The following is a 16,750-nucleotide window of genomic DNA, read 5'->3' as shown; positions in this document are numbered from 1 at the left end:
TAATAAGAAAACAAATTTTTTTATATAAGCTTAATATCGGATATAATTTTGAATACTTCAAATAGAAGAAACATTACCAATGATATTAATTATAGAAAACTATTGATAAATAATTAAAACATTTTACTTCTAATTAATGAAATAGTTTAGTTCAATAAAATGATGTTCTTTTAATTAAAGAATGATAATACAAATTTTCCAATGTTTTTAAACAAAATATGAGAAATAAACTAGATACTGCCCTGAAGAAAGCAATGGAAATAAGTAGTACTAGTAGCGCCAATAGTGTGAAGTTTTTGATAAACAAACTTAAGAATCTGAAAGGAAGAACATCTTGAAATAATAGTGTTTTTAATTTGCACAATATTCATTGTTAAGCACTAAACCTAATTGACTATTAATAAATTTAAATACCAAAGAGAAAATTACAAATAAAATAGCAAAATGGGCAGTACGGATAAAGCTGTAATTACAGGTTTCATTTGCAGACTTTGCAGTAAAATGAACCGTTTTGTGATCCACATTTACGGAGAAGAGGGTGAAAGAATGAAACTCGCGGATAAGATCAATGCTTATCTCCCAATTACGGTAAGAATATACATATTCTTTACTTACTTTCTGATAAATTTATTTGTCACAAAAGTTAATGTGATCTTTATGCATTATAGATACATTTTGTTCTACACTAAAATGACAGGACGAGTAATAATCATTTAATATCACAATGTATTTATATTATTGTATATATAGATTTTCAACAAAGTACTTTTTGTATAATTATTTATTTCCTATATCGTATATATAGAGAAACCTACATCATAGTCAGGAGTGTGTCTAATATTATATATATATTTATAATACACATTTTGTAATGTACATACATGATTGTTGTTAATGCATATGTTTTGTATATACAGGTAAATATGAATGATCCGCTACCAAAAACTGCATGTCTACATTGTATTGAACGATTGGAAGCACATCACGAACTAATGGAACAGTTCATGTTTGCTAGGCGGAGATTACCTACTGAAAATAAAACCTCGACAGTGGCATCTTCTTCTACAGCGACTATTGATGCTGTACCAACATCTAGTCCTCCTCCGTGTTGACATGTACAATCATGATATTCTTTCCTTTTATTTTTTTTATTATTATTATTATTCCTTTCTTTGTTTTCTTCAACATCATTGAGTAACTTGAGTTTTATCCATATTATTTCCTCACTAAATCGTTATTAAGGTATAAAACCGTTAAATAAAAATTATGAATTAAGTAGAATAATTTAACATCATCATATAATCTACTTAAAAGCAAATTTTTAATAGAGTAGCCAAATATTATCTTTACAGGATAAAATTGATAATATCGGTAAATTTGCTGATTATTTTTAAGTATCCTACATGCTTTATATTTCAATATTTTGAATGCAATTATTATTTAACAAGAAAAATAATTTTTTATTTATATATATATAATATATATATATATTAAATTTTTTATTAGGTACATTGAAATTGTACAAAATAGACTTTGGATCAACATGATCATATAATCGAATAATTTTTCGAAGAAAAAAAGTATATCATGTAGTAGTATGTTTTGTGGACATAATAGTATTTAAATACTTTCATTAATATTTTATTCTATATTATCTACTTCGACAAAAATTACTACACTATCTTTAATAATTTCATATATAAATATATAGATAGATAGATAGATAGATAAATAGGTATATAATTAGATAGATAGATAGGTAGATAGATAGGTAGATGTTTATATACATTTATTTTATAATAAATTATTTCTCTAGAATATTATATAAAAACTATTGAGAGTCAATGGAAACAGAAATATACTTAGATGCTTATTTCATAATACTCTATAGTAACAAAAATAGAAAAGTTTATGAAAAATAAATGCATCTTCTAAAAAAAAAAATAAAGAAAAGTATCAATAAATTGGCCATTTAAGATATCGATGGGACAAGTATTGCAATCATTGTACATTTACATTATATACATCATATTATTCAATCTCAATGGTTTTTAAAAATTAATAAATGAATATAAAAGTATAAAACGTAAAATATGCAAAGTTATGCAAATCAAAATATATTTGTACATTATGTTAACACAATATTATGTATTGTTTTTTAAAAATTTTAATATTTCTTTTTTTTTTCTTCAAGCAATGATATATAATAAATCATCTTTACAAAATTTAATGGCGCACTTATTATGTCAGTTCTATTGCTTTTTATTATCAAATATCTTATTAATAAAACATATTCGAATTAGCAATACAAATAACAAGGAAAACGATTTTCAAATAATTTTTCTATGATAAGATTTATTTGTTAATTATATATGCTAACACAATTAAATGTTATATAGAACAATATTAATAAACCGTGTAGATATGCTTTCTATATATATATTATTTCACATATATATAACGTTCTATAATTTACAATGAATATAAGTGTTTTTGTAGGCAAAAATGTAGGCATCACCCAATTTTGACCTATTGTACTTTATATTACGTAAAAGTAATTTAAATTTAATGATTTGTTGGATCATTTTTTATGAAAGTATATTAATATAAGTTAATTAAATTTAGTCCACATTTCATTTAGCTCCATTGAATCACCGAAAATAGATAATTAATCAATTTATTGTAATCATTTTTTTTATTCAATATAGTAATTATGTATAGAAATAACGATTTTTATTTTTTTAAGCATATACAATATGTCACTGCCCTATATATATATATATATATATATATATACGTATTATTTGATCAAATAATGCTGCAAATATTTTGGACATTGTACAGTTGGCTTCAAACATATATATATATATAGGTAACATTACTACAGTAAGTAAAACAAAAAAAAACAAAAAAGAATTTTTTTGACAGTATAGTAAAGTATAGAATTCGTTAAGTAACGGCTACAATAATGAATAAGAAAAAAATATGCAATTCCATTTAAAAAAACGTTGGTGACCTAGAAAAACATAATTTTATAATGACCATGTATGTCCTTCAAAACCATTTTGATTCTGATATAGACATACTTTGTAACTTAAAATTCAACAGAGATATTCAAATATCCAATTAATTCTAACTTATTCTATAGAAGATATATTTATCTTATGCTATTCCATGTGCAATAAAACAGTCCTCTTTCACGATTGTAAAGTTATATTTACATACATGTATAGCAGAAATACTACATACACAGTTTGAAGAACGTCTGATACTAATATATACAGATATATGTTATAAAGGTATAATATAGTAGAATTGCAATCGAAAATTTTTGTATTAGACAGACATAAGTAAATAATGACTATATTTTTAATTTAATGTTACTATTTGGTTTATATAACATTATTTTTTATGAATATAATAATTCAACAAGTAAAGGCAAAATTGTTGTTCCTGTGTACCAATAATAATAGGGATTTATATTTATAATATATTATGTTATAGTATTTATGATATATTATTTTTTAATATGAAAGTGTCTATCTCTCTCTCTCTCTCTCGTTCTCTCACACGCACACACTCTATACGTGTATGTACGTTCAACACACATTGATTTTTTTTTTAAATAAACAATATTATTGTATAGTTTATTTATAATTATTACTTCAATTTGAGATCTCTCTTATTTTTAACAAATGCAAATATTAAAATAAAAACAAAATAATTAATCATTTATTTTACTAATGAGTCCATTTTTTTCTTGAAATCAATACAAAATATATTAGTAATACTAAAGCTACATTTTTTGTAATTTTTATAAGAATTCGTTTACAAATTTGATCAAATATATCATAATCTACACAAGCGATGACATACTATCTTTCCTCCTTATTAAATTAAAAATATAGCAAGTGTTATTGCAAGATTTCTGAAACCATTTGATAATAATGTTAAAACTGTGCGACAGATACCTACATATTATAAACTACGTACTATAATTATACTTAATGCAAGCAATATAAACTATGTACAAAGATTTAGATTAGTCTAATTCTCCCACTTCCTTACTATATTCCCCAATCAGTGTGATTATTTTCTATCATTGAATATGTTCACAGCTGATTTCTTATAAAAAATATATATTATATATTTATATAAAATTTCATACTCTTTTCAGCCAACATGTTTCATACAAATTTAGCCCCATTCAAGATTATTTGATTTGTGGTTCTGAACTTACATAATCTTAATCTTACAGTTAGTCTCTTAGTAAACGAGGGACACTTACTTATATATATATATATATACGAGTATACTATATGATATAGTATATCTTTATATTAAATAAAAATATAAACGTATGTGTGTTGTGTTTTAAATCAATTATAGATAAATTAACGTTAATAAAGTTAGAAATGATAAAAGTACAATAGTGGTTGCCAATTATTTGTCTAATTGTTTGAGTACCCGAGCCTTCACGAAAATCGGGTCGAAAAATTCCAAGTAGCACGATAGCGCTTTTTTTTTTATAAGAAAATACACCAACATGCAATTATTTTAGACTATCAGTTTGATGCGTTGATACTTTTAGACGTGATCGTGCCACTTGACACTAAAAAAACGGTTGAGATAAAAATTTTCAAGCTCATAGTTCTGTTGAGCTGCATTCATGACAAATTCTTAAAAGATTCAAAAAAATATCATAATAATTAATGACTGTTGACGTCTCTGGTTTAAGCAGAATACATGTACAATTTTTGTGTAAATATGAACAAATATTTTGATAACTTTATAAATAATGTAAGATATTTATTTTCCTAGAATATATTTACATAGTTTCAAATAATACAAACTTCCTCTTGTATTTAATATTGAAAATTATGCTGAACCTCAAATTGTCGACGATGCATACTTTTTTTCACTTATGCCTTGTAATTGTGTAGTTACACATTACGTGGAATACGCATCGAGAATAGTATTTAATTTTAATACATCTATTAAATAAAAAATTTAGATTGTACAAATGCTTTTTCTTGTTATATATATAATATAAATAGTTATGTGCCAATAATGATATTACAAATCCTATTTACATTTGCTTTGCAATGAGAAACAGCGCTTGTACTTATGAGATTAAAGACATTTAATTGTCCTGAAAACAGCTCAACCACAATGACACAAACACTGAACTCAGAAGCAAAGTTTAATTAACTTAAAAAGAAACGTATCTCATATTTAATATAAACTTAAATTATCATACATCTTTATGTTCAAATTATATATTGTGTAACAGTTAATTCGGTGCCTTTTAAATAAATTTAGTATTTATTTATAAAGTAATCATACATCCGTTATTTTGTGAAGTAGTCTCCATTATTTTTGATTACTTTGGTCCATTTTTCAGGCAACTGCAAAATTCCTGAACGAGAAAAAGATGGTGATTAACGACGCAATGAATTTAATATAAAGGCACCAAATTAGTTGCTACATTTTTTAATCTTGATTGCATACATAATCTTACACCTATATCTACAATTTATATTAGTGGAGAAAATTCCCTAAAGAATCCTACATAGACAGGTAAATTGTCATGAATTTTGCCGTGATTGCAGAGTGCCCATACTATGATCTTTAATCTTGTATGCGTATATATGTATATATGTTGAAATGCTTTCCTCTTAGTTCGCATCGGTTCCCATCGTTTATTTTTGTAATGGTTTTAATGCAAATTTGTACATCAAATTTGAATATTTTATATATGACACATCATATCATTCATAAACACAGTTATAACATTAGTAATAGCATTAAAGTCAAAAAAATGATCATAGTGATGTTTAAGTTAATTGAAATAATTTGACTACGAATAATACCGTTTGATAAATTTTGGGAAAGCATCGTTGTATACATGTATACATAATATGCATACGTAAAAGACTTTAATATGTGGAGATATGCAGATAGCTATCAAATACAGCCCGCCCATCACGAACAGGCTTGCTGCATCTCCGCTTTAGCTGCTTTTGTTGCTAAAATGAATGCATATGAAGTTTTAGTATAAATATCTATTTTTGAAAAATAAAACTATTATTTTATATTACTCATATTGCCTGCCCCCCTACCTTCCCGATCTCTTCTTCGTAATTTCTTTTTCCGTCTTTCTATAGCAGCAAGTTCAACCTTTACGGAATTATACGTTTGACGTAATTCTGTTAATTTTTGTTGCAATACAGCTATTCTTTGGCTTCCATCTAATTCTGGACCTGTAATAAAATATTAAGTATAAGATTTATTTTGAATGCAAATTGAAAAAAAAAAAAAAAAAAGAAAAAATGTTATTATTTGTAATTTACCGAATTCCACGTAGAAGTTGTATTTCACCTGCCTAGGTGGTCTTGATGAATAAGTGTTGAGATCTGTTACACTATTAATATTTGTGTGATTTGTAGATGTTGGATTTACTAAACATAAATTAGACCCTTCGCTTGTATCATCGCTATCACTGCCAGCGCCATTTCTGGTATGTCGACCACTTGGCCTACCAGTTTTTTTAGGAATATTTCCTCCACATTCCGAATGTTTTCTATTTCTCTTTCGTTTTTTCGGACTTTGAGTTTCTTCTACTGATCGTTTAGCTGGAGCTTTTAATGCTCTATCTCCTGAATTTCGTTCTGAATTAGTTAATATATCATCTTCAATAAATCCTTGTCCCTTGCCACCACTATCATTATCTGCTTCAGAACTATCCCTATTTAATTTCATATTATCTTCCGAAATTGGTGAAGATCCGTCAATTCTTTCCTCACGAGGAGATCCAGAAATGTTAGAAATACTTGAGTCTGGTGTTGTAGGAGGAGTATTATCCATTACCGGTGCTGCATCATTACTTTCCCGTCTTTGTGCAGGCATAAGGGCTGGTAAGTGTTGATGTTGTACTTGTTGTCGTAACCCAAGCGTAGAATTTTGCTGTATTGGCAATGCAGATGGAATAGATGTTTCAACAGGTTTTGGCAATGCCATACTAAGAGTAGCAACAGTGTTACTTGTTGTGCTTTCACCAGAAGTTGGAGCACTTGCAAAAGGCATTTCCATTAAGACAATATTAGTTTCGTTAATCTCAGCTTGTGGCGGTGAATACGAGGGTCCTGCATTGTCCTTTTCTATAATTTCAACAGGGGGAGCTGGCGAGCCTGGAATCTCTTCCTCGCAAAGTAAAGAATTAATTGTTTCCCCCTCTTCGTCTGTCTTAATATTAATAATTCCCGATATTGATTCTGATTTAAAATCAGTTATACATTCCTGCTGCTGCTGCTGCTGCTGTTGTTGAGGATTTAAATTTAGTACAGGTTTAGGTGTTTGCGTTTTAGGATAGTGTTCCTGGCTATCTTGAAATTTATCTAGCTCTGCTCTCAATTTAGTATCAAAGTTAGATATAGGATCTTTTATATCTTGAGGCTCTTCGTTATCAATAACTAGCCTCTGTTCAGAATCACTACTATCGGTTGAATCCACGATTTCTTGGTTAACAACTTTTTTTCGTTTATCCTTTTCCCTCTCTTTCGAATCTTGTTCCTTAATGTCTTCCTCTATTATACTACATCCTATATTATCTTCATTTTTCCAATCATCGTCGTCTTTACTATCTTGAGTTTTTCTTTGTTCTGTAACAATTTTGATTTCTGTAAATTTTTTTAATTCAGATTCCTTCTTTAATTTTAATTGCTGAAGTTCTTCTTCCTTTTGCTTAATAACTACACACATAATGTCTCTTCTTTGCTCTTCCTCTTTCATTGTAATATCTTCTTCTTCTCGATTTCTATTATCAATTTCATGTTTCGAAATAATCTGATCTTCCTTATTCTTATGCAAGACGACACTAGTATCTATTTTTTTGGTAACTTCTTTATTAATTTTTCTTATAGTATCAGAAACTTCATCTTCTTTTGGGGTATCTTTAGTTTTATTTCTAAAAGCCATCGCTGCAGCTGATAATTTTTCTTCTATCGTAGACGTAGCAGGAAGTCTCGTGCTTATGGGAGCGGGTGTTACCACAACTGGTGACAAAATTGGCTGAATATTTATAAGTTTTGCATCAAGTGTTCTTAATTCTGGAGATAGTCTGGATACAGGCGATGACTTAACATTTTGCTTTTGCTCCAAAGCTCCTCCTGGTTTATTAACAATAACCGATAATGTTAAATCTTCCCTTATTGGGGGGTCAGCTTGAGTATTAGTTGTTCCCTTTTCCAAATCAATAGTGTCAGTTAAATCAGAAGTTGTAGTAAACATTTCTTGATGATAAGTAAATAAATTTTCTTGTTCCGTTTCGGAAACTTCAGTTTCTGATATTATTAAACGATCCTCGGAATCATCGTGAGTAACATCATCGTCGCCTGGTAAATCACTAAACAGAAGATCTATACTGTTAACTACTTTTCCAGTTTCTTCTAAATTTGTTGATGACTTACTATGACTAAATGACGACGGAGGTACGCAAAGTTTATCAAATGCCTCTTCGCACGTCAAAGATTGCGGCGGCGTTGCTGCTTGTAATGGTTTGTTAAGGGGTATTATTGTCGTATCATTAGAATCGTCAGCTCGCTTATTACTAAATAACTTTCTGCTTTTCTTATTACGAGAATCATTGTCTGAATCAGATTTCGTATCTTTGGTTATTGGGCTTGTAACTGGTTTTTGTTTTTTCTTAGGACTTTTAGGCTCCTCTTCGAACATTCTTTTCTTTATTTTGTCCTTTTCCGCGTTTGTATCTCTTTTATTTCTTACTTCAAATTCAAAAGGTTCCGGTTCTTTAAATTCATAGATATCTTCATTGCTATCTATAGGCTTTGGATTTGGAATGTTTTCTGTTTTTAATACTTCTACATTTTTGTCTATTTTCGGAGAAATTAAAGTAGAAAGATTTTCCTTTTCTTCCGTTTTAATACCATCCTCAGAATTGGGCTCAACTCTAACTAATTCTAATTTAACTGCTTTATCAAATCCTTTTAATTCAGACCTTATTTGATTAAGATCAAAATCTCTACCCTTTGGTTGCTCTTCATCGCTATCAGGTTCAGATTTGACACCTTGTACTTTAGCAAGTGTTCTTCTCAATCTACGACCTCTACGAGGTTCTTCTATATTATCTTTATCGTCCTCCCCTTCGCTAATATCCTCAGCTTTGATTCTGTCATCTCGATTTCTAACATCTCTTCGTTTTCTTTCATCTGTACCTTTGGACCTTGTTTTTGTTTGATCTGGTTCAGTTGTGTCAGACTCGTATGCTTCGCTGTCTTCATCAGTTTCTGATGGAATTGATATGTCCGTATGACCTGATGTTCTTCTAGTACGTCTACGTGGTTCAATTCCAGGAAAATCCATATTTTTGTTTGTTCTAGTTTGCCTGTTATTAGCTGGCGTTGCAGGACTCTTAGTTCTAGAACTGCTACTTGTTACAGATAATGGTGTGGTAGACCTAATGGGTTGTGTTGTTTCTTTATCCTTATCTTTTTCTTCTTTTTTAATTTCTTTAGACGACGTGGATGTAGTATTGGTAACAGGAACGACACTTTGTGCTCTACGGCGATTTTGAGATGCATTTGTTGAAACAGCATTTGTTGAAGCAGCATTTGTTGAAGCAACATTAGAAGCAGCATTTGAAACAGCATTTGAGGCTGCATTACCATTACTTTTCGAAGATTTATTGACATTACCAGAACTATTTGTACTAGGCGTTTGAGGACGGGACGTGGCTTTATTACGTTTTATTCTACCCTGAGCCTGAGTAAAATTTTGAGCAATTCTCGATGGTTTTATCCATTCATCATATCTTGTATTCCAGCCAGTATAATGTACAAGATACATTGGTTCATTACCATCTTTTTCCATATCAATGATTTTCGCTTCATATGTAACTTTAGATTCATGCGTTGGTCCATAATAAACTTTCAACCTATCACCTAATTCTACTGGACCTTTATAACAGGGTGCGGCGGACTCCCCAGGTTGTTCATCGGTTTTCGATTTTTCAGCTTCATATTCTTTACGTTTTCTACCACGTCGTTTTAATTCCTCATCCGTTAAACGTCTTTGTTTTGTTAAAGCTCTTCTCTCGGATTCCCTGGATGGTGTTCGTGTCTCCCTTGCTTCAGAAGAAGCTTTATTTTTCACTGTATCGTCCTTAGATTTAGATCTTGTTTTTGTTGCTTCTTCTTCTTTCACTTTCTCATCTTTTTTCTCTTGTTTTTTAGTTTCACTTTTTTTCTTTTCTACAACTTTCTTTTTCATATTATCCTCTTTACTCTTTAACTTTGCTCTACTTGGCACTGATGCAATTTGAGGAGAAATTTTCGGTGACTTCTCGCTACTAGATGTTTCTGGATCTGCATCAACATTTATATCACTTTCTTGACCACTTCCAACTTCATCTACATCATCTTTCTTCTTTAATTTTGATTCATCCTCTTTTAACTGTTCTTTTTTCGTTTCCTTTTTATCTTTTTTCTCATCTTCTTGTGACTTTTTCTCATCTTCCTCTTTTTCGTTCTTTGATACTGGAGCAGCAGGTGGTGGAATAGGCGTATTTCTGTCCTTATCTCTAATCAAACTTCTGCCGGGACGTTGTTTCCGTGTACTACCTCTTGGATGGTTCACCATTGTACAACCCAATTTTCTATAAAAATCTTCAAAAGAATGTAAAAATTTTTTATATGCTTGTTTCACCAAATTGTGCGTAGATGGTGAGTTTTGCATTGAAAAACTTAATCGACGTGTTATAGATTTCCATTGATTTTGATTCGTAACACGATTGTAACCACCTAATTTGTAAACTGCTCGAAATAATCTATACAAATCTATATCTTCGGAACCAATCATAGGACAATTATTTATTGGTGTTCCTCTATCGTCCATAAATTTATATAATTGGGCTACAAAGTGATCTTTTTCCTCGCGCGGCTCGTCATCTGAACTCTACAAAAATATACAATGTATATATAATAATATAATAAAAATTTACTACAAATTTTAATTAATCTAATCAAGCCATTAAATACAATACTTACATCGGAATCTAATTCTCTATCAGAATCACTATTACCACTAGAAACAGAATTTCCAAATAGTGAATCTCTATCCCAATGTGGAGGTAATTCATTTTTTTCTAAAAATAGCAATGCTTTTTCAACTGCAACTTTTAATGTACTGTTTTCAACTTTATTCACCAATTCCTTAGTAAATTCAGTTGCTTCCTTTTTCGGTACTGTGTAACTAGAAATGTGTAAAATTTAATAATAATAATAATAATAACAATAATATATACACTTTTAATATTGTAAACGCGAGATCATAATTTTGATGAATTTACGATTTGTTTCTTTTCTAATTCCGTCATAGTAACATTTCTTGCATTCCTCGTGAAACCAAGGTTTAGCAATCCTATTGCTGTTTTGGTAACTTTTTTGATCGCGATTTTTCCAAATGATCTCTGATTCCCTATCATATACACTAGTATCTGACAAATTTAATTATTATATCAAATAAATACTACTTACTATCTTGCATCCTTAAATGAACGCACCAAGTAATCATCTCTTACTCTGATTCGTACAGTATCTTGAGCAGTAGGAGCTACTACTAATCCAGGAAACCAGTTATCTTTTTTCTTTTTGTCTCCCAATTCAACACAAACAACTCGTCCAATTTCAGGCTCTGTTTCAATGCCTTCTTTTCCTCCCATATTAGATGCAAAATCACGATTTCCTCTAGGAGGGCTATCCTCATCATCGCTACTTTCATCTCTATCATAAAAACGATCAAATAATTAAACATGTATATTTTAAAAATGAGATTTTCTTATCTCTATCCTTTGTAAATATCATCTAATCTAGCTGAATATAAACAATATATTGATTGAATACTACATATGCCATCATATGCCATCATATGCCATCATTTGTCCACGCATTAACACACATGTATGTGTTCTTGTTACTAAGCATACTCTACCTAAGCACATCCAAGGAGAAATTAAACAATTTTTAAACAACAACTTTTTAAATCTTATCGAGCCTACATACTGAGCTTGCCTTGACCGTCTTCCTCTTCTTCCTCCGATAACAGGATTTCCAAAATGTTCGGGATGCGTTAAAGGAAGTTGGTCCAATGTTTCGCTTTCTGCAAAATGTCTTCCACTCTTTAAACAAAGAGCAGTTCTTCTTAAAGTAGTAATGTCTCCATCATCAAAAACTACAGTATATTGACTGCAATCTTGTATTTTGGTAATGGTAGCTTCCACAAAATCCTTCTTATCGCTATGTCTTGCCTCTACTGATGCACCGACTCTTAAAGTCCCTCTTATCTGATCATCGGTAACTGTAGCAGTTCCTAATCCTTGTTTGTAAGTTACTCGACATTTCACAGATCTTACTACCTTCCGAATCTTAGCTTCGCAGAAAGCACCTTTGTATTTAGCACTAACCTCCGTACCTACTGACAGGTACGGTGGATCGTCTCCCTACAATAAATAATCTTTAATGTATTACTTTCTATTGAAAGTGAATGACACGTTATTCAATTTTTAAGAATAATTATTGAAAACGAAATAATATGTAAAAAAAAAAAAAAAAAAAAAAAAAAAAAGAAACAGATGAATTAAGAAATAAAACCATTATATTGTTTGAAAACTTTTCGAAATATATATAATTAGGGTCGCGCGCGATGCGTATATAGAAAAATGCCTTGCTTGCTTGCTTGCTTGCGTCAAATATACACGCGCGCGCGCGCGCGCGTGACAGCATAAATATGTATACACACACATTCTTCCGTCATAATTGGTTGAATTATCAAAAGCTGCAAAATAAATATTTCTATAACATAAAATAAACAAAAGAAAAAATAAACTATATATCGATTACAAGAGTCATTGTTTACGGTAACAATTATTTTTGTAAAAAGTAAAAAGTAAAAAGTAAGTTCTCCTTGAAGGAGAGCAAGCAATAGAGAGAAGAGATCAGCAATAACAACGAAAGTTTCTTTGCAAAATATCATTATTTCGTATTGTTCTAGTAGATTTATAATAAGAATAAGTATAATCACATTACTGACAGATTACTGCTATCTCAAATATTGCTAAATAATTGTAACCTCGAAGGAGATACCGAGCTAAGACATATGTAGAGAAAGAAAGAAGAATAGAAGGAAGAATATTAACGCGAAATAATATTATTATAATGACGCAAAATATTTTCAATCCAAATGACAAGACATATTATAAAGTAAAGTAAGAAGAAAAATAAAAGGAATAGAAGAAAGAGATAGATCGCAGTATATGCAATGTTCGTACACTTGCTTAATGTTAAACTTTTGTCTCCCGCCTGTTTGCTTACCAACATCTTTTAACGCTTTACAATCACCATGTAAATGAGCTTTGATCGCTGATATTCGCGGCACATTAAAAACAATTACGTGTTCCGTTTTCACAGACAAGAATCACAAATAGAGCTTGGTGAATGAAGAAGAACAGTCGAGATGGCCCCCTTTAAGAAACCAACACTTCACAGCACGAAAGCGTACAAGCAAGCTCCCGTTCCCTGCCCATTTCCACCCCGACACAACTTATCAGCTATCTCGCACCTTATTGGACGACACTTTTTTTCCATCAAACAACAACTGAGCTAATCTACAAATTCGAATTTATTCTTACGATGAAATATTATGAATTATTTTATTATATTTATTTTTGTTTTTTAAAAATAGAATTTTTAACATCAACAATCAGATAAATAAATACATTTAATACAAGATAATGAGAAATATTCGGAGGACTGCACTGCGCATCTAACAGGGACGTATCAAATGATTCTTTGTTCTTGAAAATTCTACCTTCTAGGACATTTCGTCATTCTGTCTTGTACATTTTTACCATTTCTAGATTTTTTTTTCTATATACTTTCTTCTATCAAATGATTAAAAAATCAATGTGAAATTATATTTCATGAAAAATTTATTCTTTTCATTGTTGGTAAATTCACATTATTGTTAAACGTTAAAGTTGTCTAAAAAGAGTTACACATGAATATTGGAAACAAATTAAAACTTGGAGTGAATGTGGAATATCGATGTTATAGAGATATTGTTGTGAAGTGTGTACTATCTTGAAAAAAGAAAAACAATTACTATCACATTAAATGGTAATTTATAATTTACATTATTAATATTATATAAATATTATGTTTTACAATTAAGAAAATCTATGTAATATTGTCATTAAATGTTTCATAGTTTTTCTACATTTAATAAGCTAATTTTATTGATAATAAGTATTCGCCTATATGAATTGTTATTAGTTAACATTGTTTTTCTTATTTTTGATTGCAATTTGTCTTCATTCGAAATTGTAGGTATGTAATTCACCCGTATGCAAACGATTGCATACGTTCCTGAAGGTAGTCGTCTGCTGTGACGCGGAACAAAATGGCGGCAGCTAATGAAGTGCCGGCAGAAATCAACCAAGGTGGCATGTGTACTACTGAAAACCAGGTAACTTTGAACAAATTATTTTTATAATTAAATTACAAAAGTTTTATCCGTTAGATAAAATATTGTAATAAAAAGTATATTTATTGTGACGATTACTAAGAAATCAACTACTAATACATATACTAATTATTTTGACTACCAATCGCAAAGTTATAGCAAATGTATGACGAAAAGTATAATTATTACTTTAATTGGTTCCTTGGTAATAATGTCCAAATATCGTTAGTAATTTCCTCGCATTATTTTTAATTAATTGAACTACGTTTAATCACTGTATTGCTGGAGCTATACAATATATAATGACACATGAATTACGTACCCGCATGATGGACAATATTCATGGATAATTCGATCTGTAAAAGACGCCATTCGTTTTGGCGGGCACGTGCGTCTTCTTAGATCATAGTAAATAGTTTGTTTAATTTTAAACATTTTTATTGCACAATTTGTATTGTAAATAATATGATTATGTATCTCTCTTGCATACCTATAATGTACATTTTTATTATATATAAATTTTTTTTTTTTTTTAATTTTATTTTACATAAAACATACGATTTTAACAAATTTTATATTATATTTATATTATTAGTTATTTATTATTTGCAAACAAAGAGTTATTCTTTATAAAAGAGAAAATGACCAAGTATAATATATAAGTGATTTCTTATAGTTACAAAATGGTGGAATTTGATGAAATATTTTGTTTATATATTTGTTAAAGTGTGAATTCTATTAGATTTTAAGAAGTTTAAATGATAGCATTTTTCTAATATATATTGTAACGAATGATTACAGACTTCAAAAATGGAATCAATGGATGTTGGAGAATCAGCTCCTGTAGTAGCTACAAATGCTAGTAGCATGCCATCATGCAAAGAATCTGTATCTGTGGAAGATATGACATCTAGAGATTATTACTTCGATTCTTATGCTCATTATGGAATACACGAAGAAATGTTAAAGGATGAAGTACGAACTATGACATACCGTAATTCCATGTACCACAATAAACATCTTTTTAAAGGAAAAACGGTTTTGGATATAGGCTGTGGTACAGGTATATTATCCATGTTTGCAGCAAAAGCTGGAGCTGCCAGAGTTATTGGAATAGAATGTTCCAATATTGTTGAGTATGCAGAAAAAATTGTGGAGGCCAATCAACTTTCAAATGTGGTAACAATTTTGAAAGGCAAAGTTGAAGAAGTTACTTTACCAGATAACATAGAAAAAGTAGACATAATTATATCCGAGTGGATGGGCTATTGTTTATTTTACGAATCTATGCTGGACACAGTGCTTTTTGCTAGAGATAAGTGGCTACGCGAAGATGGAATGTTATTTCCTGACAAAGCAACTCTATTCATATGCGGCATAGAGGATAGACAATATAAGGACGAAAAAATTAATTGGTGGGATGATGTATATGGCTTTGATATGAGTAGCATAAGGAAAGTAGCGATAAGCGAACCATTGGTGGATATCGTAGATCCAAAACAAGTAGTAACAAATGCATGTCTAATCAAAGAAGTTGATCTATATACTGTAACAAAGGCCGATTTAGAATTTTCATCACCATTTACTCTTCAAGTTCGTAGAAATGATTATGTTCAAGCGCTAGTTACATTCTTCAATATCGAATTCACTAAGTGCCACAAACGAATTGGCTTTAGTACAGCGCCTGAAGTGCAATATACGCACTGGAAGCAAACAGTGTTTTATTTTGATGAATACATGACAGTAAAAAAAGGAGAAGAAATATATGGTGTATTTTCTATGAAGCCCAATGCAAGAAATTATAGAGATCTGGATTTCAGTATCGAGTTAGACTTCAAGGGAGATTTGTGCGAAATTCATGAAACAAATACGTATCGCATGCGCTGATACCACCTGTGAGCTTCTCTATCTTCTTTTACTACAATAGTTCTTCAGACTGTTTAGTGAAATCTGAACTTAAAACCTTGTTATTATTATTGAATTGTGCTAATCATTTAACATAATTATTAACAGTACAGTAAAAGTACGACAAAATATATTTTATTCCTTTTTTACAACTTCAATAAAATTTAATAAAACAGTGTCATCATTTTTACACATTTGTTGTATGCTTTATTTCTGTTAAAAGCAAAACGATATATAGATTTATATATGTAGTATTATTGCTTACATAATATATATTCTTGTACCATATTATTGGAAACATCTCTTTAAA

At 29.9% G+C, this 16,750-nt stretch overlaps 3 protein-coding genes across 4 annotated transcripts; 2 read left to right on the top strand and 1 right to left on the bottom strand.

Moving 5' to 3' along the window:
• The first annotated feature begins 281 nt into the window (after positions 1–281).
• LOC107071341 (uncharacterized) lies at positions 282–2,142 on the top strand. The gene is made up of 2 exons (XM_015330264.2): positions 282–588; positions 918–2,142. Exons 1-2 carry the CDS (start codon positions 445–447, stop codon positions 1,110–1,112), a joined length of 339 nt encoding a protein of 112 aa, XP_015185750.1. The 5' UTR covers positions 282–444; the 3' UTR covers positions 1,113–2,142.
• Positions 2,143–5,822: 3,680 nt separating this feature from the next.
• Positions 5,823–13,612, bottom strand: htk (AT-rich interaction domain hat-trick). Of its 2 annotated transcripts, none has more exons than XM_015330262.2 (7): positions 13,386–13,612; positions 12,078–12,514; positions 11,553–11,798; positions 11,064–11,268; positions 6,354–10,971; positions 6,123–6,263; positions 5,823–6,029 (listed from the first exon to the last, which is right to left on the bottom strand). In XM_015330262.2, the coding sequence occupies exons 1-7, from the start codon at positions 13,389–13,391 to the stop codon at positions 5,986–5,988; spliced, it is 5,697 nt and encodes a 1,898-aa protein (XP_015185748.2). In that variant the 5' UTR covers positions 13,392–13,612; the 3' UTR covers positions 5,823–5,985. The 2 variants fall into 2 exon arrangements, with proteins under 2 accessions (XP_015185748.2, XP_015185749.2); XM_015330263.2 differs by having other exon boundaries at positions 12,087–12,514.
• A 275-nt stretch (positions 13,613–13,887) lies between these two features.
• On the top strand, positions 13,888–16,632 carry Art1 (arginine methyltransferase 1). The gene is made up of 3 exons (XM_015330259.2): positions 13,888–14,189; positions 14,400–14,538; positions 15,337–16,632. The coding sequence occupies exons 2-3, from the start codon at positions 14,473–14,475 to the stop codon at positions 16,420–16,422; spliced, it is 1,152 nt and encodes a 383-aa protein (XP_015185745.1). The 5' UTR covers positions 13,888–14,189; positions 14,400–14,472; the 3' UTR covers positions 16,423–16,632.
• The last annotated feature ends 118 nt before the right edge of the window (positions 16,633–16,750 follow it).

Source organism: Polistes dominula, unplaced genomic scaffold (assembly GCF_049000335.1).
Source record: "Polistes dominula isolate Pdom_NZ unplaced genomic scaffold, Pdom_raw_medaka contig_18, whole genome shotgun sequence".
In the NCBI taxonomy this organism is placed as follows: domain Eukaryota; kingdom Metazoa; phylum Arthropoda; class Insecta; order Hymenoptera; family Vespidae; genus Polistes; species Polistes dominula.
The sequence above is the reverse complement of the archived record's forward strand: the minus strand, read 5'-3'. Positions and strand labels throughout refer to the sequence as shown.